This window comes from Hemiscyllium ocellatum, chromosome 37, assembly GCF_020745735.1.
Source record: "Hemiscyllium ocellatum isolate sHemOce1 chromosome 37, sHemOce1.pat.X.cur, whole genome shotgun sequence".
Classification (NCBI taxonomy): Eukaryota; Metazoa; Chordata; class Chondrichthyes; order Orectolobiformes; family Hemiscylliidae; genus Hemiscyllium; species Hemiscyllium ocellatum.
Genome location: NC_083437.1, coordinates 17,424,663 through 17,438,803, shown reverse-complemented (window position 1 = coordinate 17,438,803; position 14,141 = coordinate 17,424,663). Strand labels below are relative to the sequence as shown.

The following is a 14,141-nucleotide window of genomic DNA, read 5'->3' as shown; positions in this document are numbered from 1 at the left end:
TTCCAATAGTGGCCTAACCAATGTCTTGTACAGCTGCAACATCACCTCCCAACTCTTGTACCCAATACTGTGACCAATAAAGGAAAGCATACCAAATGTGCCACTCTTCTGCTTTCTCTCCATAACCCTGCACGTTCTTGCTTTTCAAATAGCCACCTCATTCCCTTTCAGTGCTTCAAGTGACCCTGCCTGCATCACACTTGCAGGCAGCTTATTCCAGACCCTTACCACTCGCTGCATTAAAATGTTGTTTCGCAAATCCCTTCTGCTTCTTTTACTAATGACTTTCAATCTGCCCCCTGGTATTTTCAATCCTTTCACAAGGGGGAGCATTTCCTCCCTATTTACTCTCTCCAGACCCATCATGATTTTAAATACTTCAATCGGACTTTTCTCAGTCTGCTCTCCTCTAAGAAAAACATACCCACCTTCTCTGATCAATCTTCATAACAAAAATTCTTCATCCCTGAAGCCAAACTTTTAAAGCTCTTTTATACTCTCTGTGAAACCTTCATATCCTTTCTAAAATACAGTGCCCAGAACTGAACACAATATTCCAGCTGAGGCCAAACTAGTATCTTACATAAGTTCAGCAATAACTAGTTCTTGCATGATAAAGCCTCTATTAATAAAGCCAAGCATGCTGTGTGCTTTATTTAATGTACTCTCCACCCATCCAGCCATCTTTATTGCCTTATGCATATATACATCCAGGTCATTCTGCACTTCAGAACTGTACCCTTGTGTTTATGCAGTCTCTCCATTTTCTTTCTAGCAAAATGCATCATCTCACACTTCTCTGCAATGACTTTCAGCTACCTCTGTCCACTCACTCTGCCAACTTGCTTATGTCCTTTTGCAGTTCTAAACTATCCCTCTCACAGTTCACAGAACTTTCAAGTTTTGCAAACATTGAAATTCTGCGCTGGTACTCCAAAATTTACAGCATTAACATTTACCAGAAAAAGCACAGGTCCCAACGTTGGCCCTTGGGGAACTTCACTATGTATCTTTGCCACCCTCTATACATTCATTCACCCCTATTCTCTGTTTCCAGTCACTCAGCCAACTTTGTCACTGTGTTTCCACTGGTCACTTTACTCCATGAGCTCTAACTTTGGTCACAGTTTAATTGTGTGCCTCTGTATCAGTTGTCTTCTGGAACACCACCACAACAACAACATTGCCCTGGTCAACCCACCTCGTTAACTCTTCAAAAACTTCAGCAATGTAGTTAAACATCACTTTCCCTAAGGAAATCCAAGCTGGTTCTCCTTAATTAACACCATTCAAATGATAAGAAGAGCTCTCTGGTGGAAACTGTTAAAAAGAGAGATGCAGTGCAGCTGGAATCTCGAGGTGTGTCAAGGTGCAAGGCACACTTCCAATTTGTGGATCTCCTGGACGGGTTAGAATAAACAAGGGTTTTAATTTTAAAAGAATATTACTACAAATGGACTCTGCCACCTATACTCTGAAAAGTATCAGCATTTACTGCAGACGTCTCTCCTCACAGCTGAAGTACAAACTGCTACAAAGGCAACTTACGTGGTGCTTTGTAACACATACATGTCAATTGGGGTCCATTCAGTTATTGGACCCTCACATTGCCTCAAAAGCTGGTAAATATAGTCTTGTTCAAGTAAGAGATGCCTTGGGTTTGTTTAAATAGAGTCAAACTCCAACATTTGTTTGTTTTCTTGATATGCTACTATACAGAACCGAACTGCGTTTGTGACTACATGTATATACATATAACAATATCTTGAATGAATAGAACATATTCTTGAAATAAAAACCTTATATAAAACCAGTTGTCTAGAATAACCATCACTCGGCACTCAGTGATAGATAACCTCCAACACAGAAACAGGCCAGTCAACCCAACAAAGTAATTATGTTTCTAATAAGCCTTCTCCAACTTCAAAAACCTCTTCCCACCATGCTCCTGTTTCCCAGCAATCATGAAAGTGATGATCTGCCCCTTAAACGCATCTGCCTCAATCACTCCCTGTGGCACTGAGCTCCACATTCTCTGTGCTGTCTGAGATTTTTATTTGATCTAATGATGATTAATTTGTTTTTCTGCCCAGTTGTTCTTGACTTGTTTTGCAGTTTTTCCATGTCTGCACTATCAAAACCCTTCCTAATTTAAAACTAAAATTCTATCATACCTCCTCTTTGCCTTCTCCTTCTGAGAGAAAGGAGGACCTGTTTGCTCAACCGTTCTTCATTGTTCAAGTCTAGTCCCATCTTTACACATCTTGTCTGCACCATCTCTAGAGCTTCACTGTTACAACCCATTGTAAATGATAAAAGACTTAACAGCAACCTAGGTTTGTTCAATATATCGCATCAGTTGCATGCATGACGCTGTGACCTTTTGCTATAAATTCTGTGTCTAATGACCCTGCTCCACTAGTTATCTGATGAAGGAGCAGCGCTCTGAAAGTGAGTGCTTCCAAATAAACCTGTTGGATTATAACCTGGCATTGTGATTTTCAACTTTGTCAACCCCCAGTCCAACACCGGCTCCTCCACATCATAAATCAGTTAGGTACAAGTTCAACAAAAATGGTTCCAGTATGAGTCCCAGTGAGACACCATTTCCCAATTCTTGCCAATCTATGAAATCTTCCCTTAATTCTTATCCTGTTTTCTGTTTTATGGCCATGTCTCAATTCTTCCTGTTTTTTGGAACCTGACTTCGACTACCCTAGCCATTATAATTGGTCTCTGAATAACAGCATCTCGATGGAGCATGACAGGCCACACACCAAGGACTGAACTGATGGGAATAGTAAACTTTAGGAAGGTTACCTCTGAGTCAGAAGGCCTGAGTTCAAGTCTCAGCTACTCCAGAGGTCTCCAATAACATCTCTGAACAGGTCAATTAGAAAATATCTACAGTGGCTTCATTAATCAAGGCACAGACAGGCAGATCGAAGGCCATTGTCAGTGGTCACACTGGGTGTCGTGCCTCCCTGTTAACACCATCACAGAGGGTGCTTAAAATTTGAGGGGGTGGAAGGAGCTAGTAGACAGAGAGGGTGGGAGTAGAGAATGGAAAAAGCCAGAAGTCGTGATCCATGGCCAAATCAAATATGTTGAAAAGAAAATCATCAAAGATTTACATATGCCACATCCACTGTGTTGTTCTTGTCAACTCTTTCTGTTACTTCAAAAAAATTCAATAAGGTTGATTCAACATGACCTTAGACAATTATCTCGACACCCTTTCTTACAAATCCTCATGCCTTGCACCAGCTGTAAGCAGGACTGAAGACAGTCACGTTGCTTTTAGACTTGTGTTGGTGCTGTTCTGAAACTAGCTGTTAAGTGTTGGGAGTAGAAATAATCCTGGCGATCGCTTCCTTTCCAATTTTTTTCTTTGCCTATATTCCGTTTGGTTTTGGTCTCAATCAGGGAAAGGTCAGGTGCCGTGCAACCAAGCCAAAAGGACAAATAAACAACAAAGGCATTTGTTGTCACGTTTCTTTGGTCACCTGACCAAAGGTGGCACAGCCAGAGGAGTTATCTCATAGGTGTGAGATCTAGTGAGGCCAGAGCGTAGGGGGAAGACAATTTAACATTTACTCCACACACGCTCATTATTCAACACCATAAGCATTTGGAAATCATCTGTACACTTCTGAGGAACCGACTCTGACAGAATTGCTTGAAATAATCTGGCAGGCACTGCCAGAATTGGCAGCACTTACATTTCTGTAGAAATGAAGAAAAAGTTACCCTTGCCATGGCACATCTCCACAGTACAAACGTCTCCCTGCTGCCACTCCAGAAGGTAGGTTTAGAGCAACATAAACAGAAACTGCTGGAACATCTCAGCAGGTCTGGCAGCATCCGTGGAGAGAAATCAGAGTTAACATTTTGGGTGGGCCTGAAACATTAACTCTAATTTCTCTCCACAGATGCTGTCAGACCTGCCGAGACTTTCCAGCAATTTCAGTTTTTGTTTCAGATTACCAGCATCCACAGTTCTTTCGGTTCTTTTTTGTCTAAGCTTAGAGCATTCTGGGATGCAAAGTCTCCTCATCTATCAAAAGAGAAGTCCGTTTAATATTCTGCGGCTTATCTCTTGAATCGATCCTCTTTACAAATGCATTTACTTTAATTCTGGTGCCATCAATAGGGAAGTAGTGAGAGGAAGTAGCTTCAGACATTTGCTCTGAAAAAGTTTCACCATTGAGGTACCAGATCAACACCAGATGAGCCAAGCAATTCCAGCACAGAGGCAGCTGAAAGAGATCCCTTCATTACACTTTGCCATAGAAACTCTTTCACTTTCCCACCATTCTTGTATTTTCTCTATTTTGTATATATCAAATGAGGTGCCAAACTACCTCACAATCCTTAGAAGTCATTGAAAAATTAGGCACAACCAAGGTTGTTATTTTCTTCCCGAGGGTGGGGGAGTCAGAATTAGAGGGCATAGGTTTAGGGTGAAAGGGGAAAGATATAAAACAGACCTAAGGGGCAACTTTTTCACACAGAGGGTGGTGCGTGTGTGGAATGAGCTGCCAGAGGAAGTGGTGAAGGCTGGTACAATTACAACATTTAAGAGGCATCTGGATGGATATATCAATAGGAAGGGTTTGGAGAGATATGGGCCAGGAGCTGGTGAATGGGACTAGATTAGGTTGGGATATCTGGTCGGCATGGACCCGTTGGACCATGCTGTACATCTCTATGACTCTATATAAGCTGGTCAGGATCCAACAAAAAGCAGGAAAAGTTCTATTTTTATGACATAGGAGTTCACTTATTCTGTTAATGTAAGTTGGTAAATCGGATTAGAGAGAGTAACTGATCCTTTGTATAGACTATGCAAGGTTCTTGATTTGAGTAGTGCTAGAAAAGCACAACAGGTCAGACAGCATCTGAGGAACAGGAAAATCGATGTTTCAGGCAAAAGCCCTTAAAACGTCGATTTACCTGCTCCTCAGATGCTGCCTGACCTGCTGTGCTTTTCCAGCACCACTCTAATCTCCAGCATCTGCAGTACCCACATTCATCAAGATTCTTGATTTCTCAATGCTCATAGTAATGAGAATGCTACCTGCAAACATCAAATGAAAGACATATATTTATACATCACTTTTCATGATCAAGCAATTCAAGGTGCTTGAGTACCAATTCAGTCCTTTCTGAAGATAATTACTGTGCATGTGGGCAGACATTTTCACACACTGCAAACTCCCCCAAAAGACAATGTGATACTGACCTGATATTGATTTGTCAGAGCACCAGGGAGGAGACTCTGGCTCTTCTTTCAAATAATGTCATGAGATCTGTTACATCACCAGAATAGGAAGGGGGTCCTCGGTTTAAAGTCTCACCCCAAAGTTAGTACCTCTGCAATTCCAACACTCCCTCAACACCATAATGGGGGAGCATCCTTGTTTCTTCTTCTACAGTCTGAAATGGAACTTGAATCATGAAGCTTGTGACTCTTGGGGAAAATGACACAACCACAGCTGGCTCACAGTAAAATCTCCTTATGTCAGCTTTAAGACAGTAGATTCTGCTAACAGTTCCCTGGTTAATTTGTAATGACTCTTTGCGGACAATAACATTAACATTAAAAGATGAATCCTGGACGTGGCTGTCACCGGGAGACGTACCAGAGTGAAATGGGCACACTTTTATCTGTACCTGGAGCCTTTCAAATTAACTCAATTCAACCCCCGTGCATTTCTTTATTCCATTTTAATCTGTTGAATTCCTCTTTCAATGGTCAGGACATTATTTCTAAAAAAAAAATCAGGAACTCTCTGACGGCTGTGTCTGTGGGTCACTCTGAGTCAGAAGGTTTCAGTTCAAATCCCATTCCAAACACTTAACCTAAACATTTGTGGGCGGCACAGTGGCACAGTGGTTAGCACTGCTGCGTCACAGCGCCAGAGACCCGGGTTCAATTCCCACCTCAGGCGACTGGAGTTTGCACATTTTCCCCGTGTCTGCGTGGGTTTCCTCTGGGTGCTCCGGTTTCCTCCCACAGTCCAAAAATGTGCAGGTCAGGTGAATTAGTGTTAGGTGAAAGGGTCAATGTAGGGGTGCGCTTCGGCGAGTCAGTGTGGACTTGTTGGGCCAAAGGGCTGTTTCCACACTGTAAGTAATCTAATTTCAGCTGGCAATCAAATGTAGTGTCAAAATGGTTCTATACTGTCAGATGCACTGCCTTTCTGATGAAGCCTCTATTTGTGATAGATAAATTAGGTTACCACCCCAGGAGACCTCAACATCTGATCTCATCTTAAAAGGAAACTGTAATATAAACACAAGCCATACAATGTGGACTACACCACAAAAGACAAACTGAGGACACAAGAGGGTGGCTCAGTGGTTAGTACTGCTGCCTTACAGAACCAGGGACCATTGTCTGATTCCAGCCTCGAGTGACTGTCTGTGTTGAGTTTGCACATTCTCCCCATGTCTGGGTGGGTTTCCTCTGGGTGCTCCAGTTCCCTCCCACAGTCCAAAAGTATGCAAGCTAGGTGGATTGGCCATGCTAAATTAGCCATAGCATCCAAGGATATGCAGACTAGATGGGTTAGTCAGGGGAAATGCAGGGATACAGGGATCAGAAGGGACTGGGTGAGATGCTGTTTCAAGGATCAGTATAGACTTGATGGGCCGAATGGCCTGCTTAGAGATTCTAAAGCCAACATAAAAGGAAAAAATTAAATCAGTCAAACTTTCAAAAATCATAACGCGAACATATTCTCATTAGTCTAGCTGTATCTTAAAAGACTGCTCTGATCTCAACCGGCTTTCCTCCAGACCAGTTCCATAAGGAAACAAATCATGCATCTCTCTCAATATGTTATTCATGTTACCACAATGCATGGAGAATTAGCACAAGCACCCACTGAGGGCATCTTACCATTATACAGGATGTTCTCCTTCCAAGACAAATCCTCAATGCCGGTCTCCACACTACTGTTTGATTCAGTGCACAGGACAGCTGAAGGACTCCTAGAAACACAGGCAATGGGACAACACATAAGTTCCTGCTGAATGAAAAAAATGATCTGTACTAATGTTTGCTTTTTTCCAATGTTGCCATACAGCGGCACAGCTCCATATCTCCTGGCTCCATCATCCCCCAAATCTCCAACTTCTATCACTTAAGCAATATGACTAAGAAGCAAATGATCTGTTCATTATTATATTGTTACCTGTTGAGCTTTCTTAACAAACCTGCAATTGCATTTTCTGCATTTTTACACTGCTACACTTCAAACGTACTTGAATGGATGGCAAGCATTTTGGAAAATCCCACAGATATCAAAAGACAGTTTGTAAATGTGAGTCTTTATCTTACTGTATCCAAAGTACCCAGGTATATTACTCAATTGGACACTTCTTACATGCAAACCCAGACTTAAGTGTTAACAGATAATTCAAAGATAAGATAACATTACAGCCTAACAAAACAGACTACAGACAGGAGGTGGAAGACCTGGAAAAACGGTGCACTGAACAACCTAGCTCTCAATGTCAGCAAAACCAAGGAACTCATTATTGACTTTCGGTGAGATGTAACTCATGCCTCCTTACACATTAACAGCACAGAGGTGGAACGCGTGGAGAGTGTCAAGCTCCTGGGAATGGTCATCCACAACATGCTTTCATGTGGACACTGGTTACAAAGGCCCAACAATGTCTCTTCTTCCTCAGGCAGCTGAGGAAATTTGGCATGACAGCAAATATCCTTGCCAACTTTTATGGGTGTGCCATCAAGAGCATTCTGTCTGGATGTATCACTACCTGGTATGGTTTGGAGATGCCGGTGTTGGATTGGGGTGTAAAAAGTTAAAAATCACACAATACCAGGTTATAGCCCAACAGGTTTAATTGGAAGCACACTAGCTTTCAGAGCGACGCTCCTTCATCAGGTGATCAGGTGATACCTGGTATGGCAACTGGGCCATTCAAGATCGGAGACGGTTACAGAGAGTGGTCAACCCGGTCCGGACAATCACAAAGGCTAACCTCCCATCTACAGAATCCACCTACCAGGCTCGCTATCAAGGAAAGGCTGCCAGCATTCTCAAAGATCCATCCCACCCTGGCAATGTTTTTCTACAACCTTCACCACTGCGGAGAAGGTACAGAAGCCTGAACACACACACCAGCCGGTTTTGTAACAGTTTCTACCCTGCTGTTGTTAGAATACTGAATGGACCTACAAATTCTTAACATTCGCTTGTACCTGGGTTGTTGTTTTTGCTGCTGTTTGCCAATTATTTACTATCTATGCTTCTTAACTATATGATCTGCCTGTATTGCTCACAAGGCAAAGCTTTCACTGTGTTTTGGTACACGTGACAATAAATTCAACTCAATTCAAATTCATATTCAATTGAGCATTTTTTACATGCAAACCCAGACTTAAGTGTTAACAGATTATTCAAAGGTAAGAAGACATTACAGCCTGACTCAAACCTGTCCATACACCACAGTTTGTCTCCAGAAGGGATCATTAAAACAAAGACTTGCATTTATATAGTGCTGTGCACAACCACCAGACCCCTCAAAATCACCTTACAGCTTCGTCACTGATTGAACTAAAAAACACCACAGCTAAGTTGTGCAAAATAAGCTCCAATAAACAGTAATGAGATAACAAATAATAATCTGTTTTCTTTTGTGATGTGATAAGTTTTAACTAAGACATCAGAGAGAACTTTGCTTTTCTTTGTTGGAAGAGTGTATCAGGAGACCTTTTAAATCTATCCCTGTCAGCAGCTTGAGTCTAAAAATAACATCTCTTCTGAAAGATAGCACCTCCCACAGTGCAGTACTTCCTCACTACAGCACAACAGTGTTTGCATAGATTTCTGTCCTGGAGACCTGGAGCGACATGAACATGGAACGTTATGACTCAGAGGCAGAAACACTGCTGACTGAGTGATGACTGATACCACTGATCATTACTGAATAATACTTTTCCCTTAAACTTGGGCACTAGGGGGGTGCAACCTCTGCCTTTATTGAGATCAGTTAGCGAACTATAAACCAGCAACCAACCGTGAACTTTCTGGTATCCATGATTTAACCACGTCATGCAGTCATTTACTAATTGACAGGATAATCTGTCAACTGCAAAACAGCCCAATACAGACGGGATAGAGCATCTCAAGTCAAAACACGCTGATATTGCACCAACGTTGTCAGCTCAAGTTACTGCCACTACAGTGACATGCCATTATCACTAATAACTTCACCTATGTCTGCAAACTACCTATCTTGTTTACCAATGTAACAACAGCAATCGCATTTCTGATCAATTAATCACGTGAAGTGTTTTGGAATGTTTAGCAGTTGTAAGAAAGGTGCTGTGTAGATTGCTGTGTTCTATTGTTTCTCAACGAGCTCCAGTCAAGTCTGGACAGATCTCACTGTGCATTTGGGTGGCATATACAAACGTCACACACCCAGTTCCTCTGTAAATTCCAGAAATTTTACGAACAACCCAAACTGCTTTAAAAATAATCACATGATGCGGCAATCAGAGCTGTAACATCTGCACTCACTTTACTCATGTTTGGTTGCTGTGTGGTATCATACCAACCCTTGGGTTAAAGGGACTTCCAAAAATGTAGCGTCCCTAAACATACAACCACAAACTAGCTCATATACTGGGAAGTATCTAAGCACACCTTCAGAAGTGAATTAATCCTCCTTTAGGGGTGAATTAATTCTCCTTGCAGAGCATAGCAAAGGAGCTGTTACAAACAGAAGATGATACTTCTTAGCTTAAACCTTGGATTGTTTTTTTTTAATAAACATTCAAAGGAAGGCATTTTACATATCCCCTGATTATATGCATAACACAGAAGACAATATTCTGCATCCACTGTATTCTGAAGGATATCTTAAAATTTAAAATAAAAATCTTGAACATACACTCACACATACATACACCTCCCACTCCCTCCAGAAGAGCAAAGTAAAAGTAGTGCAAAATCTAGACATCAATTAGCTCCGCCATGATCTGATTCAATGGTTGAATGGCACAAAGGGTCAAATGTCCATTCATAGAGTCATAGAGGATGGAAACAGACCTTCAGACCAACTAGTCCACGCCAAACATAGTCCCAAACTAAACTAATCCCATCTACACTTGGCCCATACTCCTCCAAATATTTCTTAACAAGTCTTTTAAATGTTGTAACTTTACCCACATCTACCATTTCCTCTGGATGTTCATTCCCCACACAAACCACACTCTGTGTAAAAACTTTGCCCCTCACTTCCTTTTAAAATCGCTCTCCTCTCACGTTAAAAATATGGCCCCTAATCTTGAAATCCTCCGCTCCAGGAAAAATATACCTGCCATTCACCTCATCTATACCCATTATGACTTTCTAAACCTCTATAAGATCATGCCTCATCCTCCTATGCTCCAACGAAAAACGTCCTAGACTATCCCCCAGCTTCTCCTTATAACTCAAACCCACCATTCCTTGCAATATCCTGGTAAATCTTTTCTGAACTCTCACCAGCTAAATAATGTCCTTCCCATAATGGGACAACCAGAACTGGACACAATACTGCAGAAGAGGCCTCACCAAAGTCCTGTATATCTTCAACATGATTTCCCAACTCCTATACTCAAAGGTCTGAGCAAGAAGACAAGCGTGCTAAACACCTTCTTAACCACGCGTCGACATATGATGCAAACTTTAAAGAATTATGTAGCTGAACCCCTAGGTCTCCCTGTTCAACAACATTACCCAAGGCCCTACTTTTAATTGTATAAGCCTTGCTCCTGTTTGTAAGCTCAATACCTCACATTTATCCAAATTAAACTCCATCTGCCACTCCTCAGCCAACTCATCCAATTGATCAAGATCTCTTTAGGATCGTAAATAACGTTCTTCACTGTCCACTATACCACCAATTTTGGTATCATCCACAAACTTACTAACCAGGTCTTCTATATTCTCATCTAAATCATTTATACATCATTGCTGTGTGTTCATAGGAGGAGTGATCAAAATCAGGATTCTCAGCTCAGGAACACTCGAGATTATTTCAAATCGCTTCTGCTGTTCAGCCTGTAATTTAAACATGAAGCTGTCACCATGGACTACCCGAGATTTTTGCAGTTCCATAGTAGACCGAGTTGTGTTATCAAGAATGCTTAGAACTTTAGAAAGCAAGGTTAAAAAAAACAGATAGGCGATGCTATAAATCATCTTATCTGGATGATGCTTGTGCTTGGATTTTTAAAAGTTGAAGGTTTTTATAGGTAAGACTGACAGAGACATCTCCAGATGGTCAGTCCTGCATGCTGTAGCTCACGTCTCATTGATTCTATCAAACCTTTTGATCAGGCTATAACACATCGATGCCTTGATTATCAGTAAAACGCAGTGCGAGACTGAAATAGACAGCACAGCCTGATGAGGAACAGGTGGAAGGCAACACAGTTAATATTTAGAGCTGTCATCTCACCAGTGATATTTCACATAGCTCTCTCCTTGTCTTGACATATCTGTAACATCCAATGACACTTTCTCAACAGAAAACAAAAGCTGGCTTGGTGAGTACTTTTGAGGCCAGGAGATCATGTTTCTTGTCACGACAGCATGCTTTGCAAATATGACTTTATTCCCAGTGGTATGAATAATGTCCCCCTAGTCTTCCCAACTGAGATAACATATAACAACACAGCTGAAAGAGTCCATATTAACCATTCTACCTCTTTAAGAGAATTATTCAATTAATTCCATACCTTGTTCTACTTCATAATTCCAAATAATTCTGGAAGGTTGGGAGACAATGGCCTAGTGCTATTATTACTGGACTGGTAATCCAGAGTCCCAGGTAATGTTCTGGGGAGCTGGGTTTGAATCCCATCCCATCCAATCACATCAGCTGATGGAATTTGAATTCAATAAATATCTGAAATTTAGAGTCTAAGGATGACCTCAATCCATTTCTGGGAAATATCCATCTGGCTCACTAATGTTCTTTCAGGAAAGAAACTGCCGGTCCTACCTGGTCTGGACTATATGTGACTCCAGACCCACAGCAATGTGGTTGACTCTTAACTGCCCTCTGGGCAATTAGAGATGGACAATAAATACTGGTCTAGCCAGTGATACCCTCATGTGAACGACTAAAACAAAAAGTTTCCAACACTCTTTTAGGGAGTGTATTCTAGATCACACAATCGTTGCTTAAAAATATTTCCTCAAGTCCTGTTTGATTCTTTTGGCAATTATCTTATATCGGTATCCCAGTCACCGACAATCTTGTTAGCAGGAACAATGGCTCTTCATTCACTTTAAAAAAAAAGTTTATAATTTTGAACACTGCATTAAATCACTCCTTGTCCTTTTCGTCTAAATAGCTTTGTCAACTAAAGACCCTCATTCCTGGACAGATCAGCCAACTCAGCTCAAATGACTCTTCAAATCTGATGCAATATTTAAGGCTCAAAACTGCTCCAGACAGTACCTGACAGCCAACAAGGGCAGATAGTTTCTGTCAAATTCAATCACATTCAATGTCAAAAACGGACAGCGTGTGTTGGTGTGATGGTTTGCACTGTATTAACTGTACAATCCAGAAAGGTCTATGTTCGAACGCTCAGTCTGCACCAACTTAGCTTTTTCAATTGGAGAGGAGGTAGGTACACTATCTGAACATCCTCACAGGCTAAGTCCAAAGAAACTGGCTAGCACTCTCTTCACTTTAAGTTGTTGGAAGTTATTCTGAAAGGTAGGATTTATATGCATTTGGAGGGGCAAGGAATGATAGCGCAGTTTTGTGCGAGGGAAATTTGAATTTTTTTGAGCAAGTAAACAAGAAGACTGACAAGGGCAGAGAAGTATACATTGTTTACTTTGATTTTTGCAAAGCCTTTGACAAGGTTCTGCATGATAGATTAATTAATAAGGTGAGATAACATGGAATTCAGAGTGAGCCTGTCAATTGGATACAAAATTGGCTTAACAGCAGGAGACAGAGGATGATGGCTGATGGTTGTTATTTGGACTGGAAGCCTGTGACCAGCAGTGTTCCACAGGGATTAGTGCTAGGTCTACTTTCGTTTGTCATTTGCATAAATGATTTAGATGAGAATATAGAAGTTAGCATGTTTGTGAATGATACCAAAATTGGTGGTGTAGTGACAGTGAAGAAGGTTATCTCAGGTTACAAAGAGATCTTGATCAATTAGGTTGCTTTCTATTTATGTGTTTAGGTTTCCTTGGGTTGGTGATGTTATTTCCTGTGGTGATGTCATTTCCTGTTCTTTTTCACCGAGCTACAAGTCTTCTCAAAACTTGCTAGTGGAAGATGGAGTTTAATTTGGACAAGTGTGAGGTATTGCATTTTGCTAAAATAAACAAGGGCAAGACTTATACAATTAAACGTAGGGCCTTGGGTAGTGTTGTAGAACAAAGAGACCTTGGGTTCAGATACATAATTCTTTGAGGTTTGTATCGTATATAGATAGGATAGTTAAGGAGGCATTTAGCATCTCCTTAACCACCAGAATGTTGCTGGGATTGGAGGGTTTGAGTTATAAGGAGAAGCTGGGACTTTTTTCATTGGAGTGTAGGGGGAATGAGGTATGACTTTAGAGAAGTTTATAAAAACCTGAGGGGATTTAAATACAAGGGCATATTTATATGGCGAGAGGAGAGATTCAAGAAAACCATGAGGGGCAGATTTTATACACAGAAAGTGGTTATTGTGTTCCAGAGGATGTTGTGGACGCAGGTTCAGTTACAACATTTAAAAGACATTTAGATAAGTATACGAATAAGAAACGTTTGGTGGGATATGAGCCAAGTGCAAGCAGGTGAGATAGTTTATGGTGTAGACTTGTTTGATTGAAGGGTGTGCTTCCGTGCTAATGACTCTATGACTCTGCTACTTGATATCCCTCTACTATGTGAACGTCCCACATTTTCAACTGAGAACAGGATTGTCCTCTGCTCGGCCTCCTGAGGAAAAAGAGCCTGTCATTCTTCACTGTCTAGGCTGACAAATGAATACCAATGACCAGGATGAGAAGTGATGGAGAATGGTTAATCTCTGTGGAACAATGACCAGGAGTTTGTACCTCAAAGAAATGGGAGAAAAATCAATAA

At 41.2% G+C, this 14,141-nt stretch overlaps 1 protein-coding gene across 5 annotated transcripts in view; it reads right to left on the bottom strand.

Annotated features, from left to right (window-relative positions):
- The window catches only part of LOC132833601 (rho guanine nucleotide exchange factor 10-like protein), a 205,766-nt gene that overhangs the window by 99,512 nt on the left and 92,113 nt on the right, over positions 1-14,141 (bottom strand). For 4 of the 5 annotated variants that reach the window (XM_060851979.1, XM_060851980.1, XM_060851981.1 and 1 more), the window contains one exon: positions 6,908-6,999. In XM_060851979.1, coding sequence (XP_060707962.1) covers positions 6,908-6,999 — 92 coding nt within the window. Of the gene's footprint in view, positions 1-5,245; positions 5,425-6,907; positions 7,000-14,141 lie in introns of those variants that run through there. The other variant, XM_060851983.1, reaches the window with a different exon arrangement.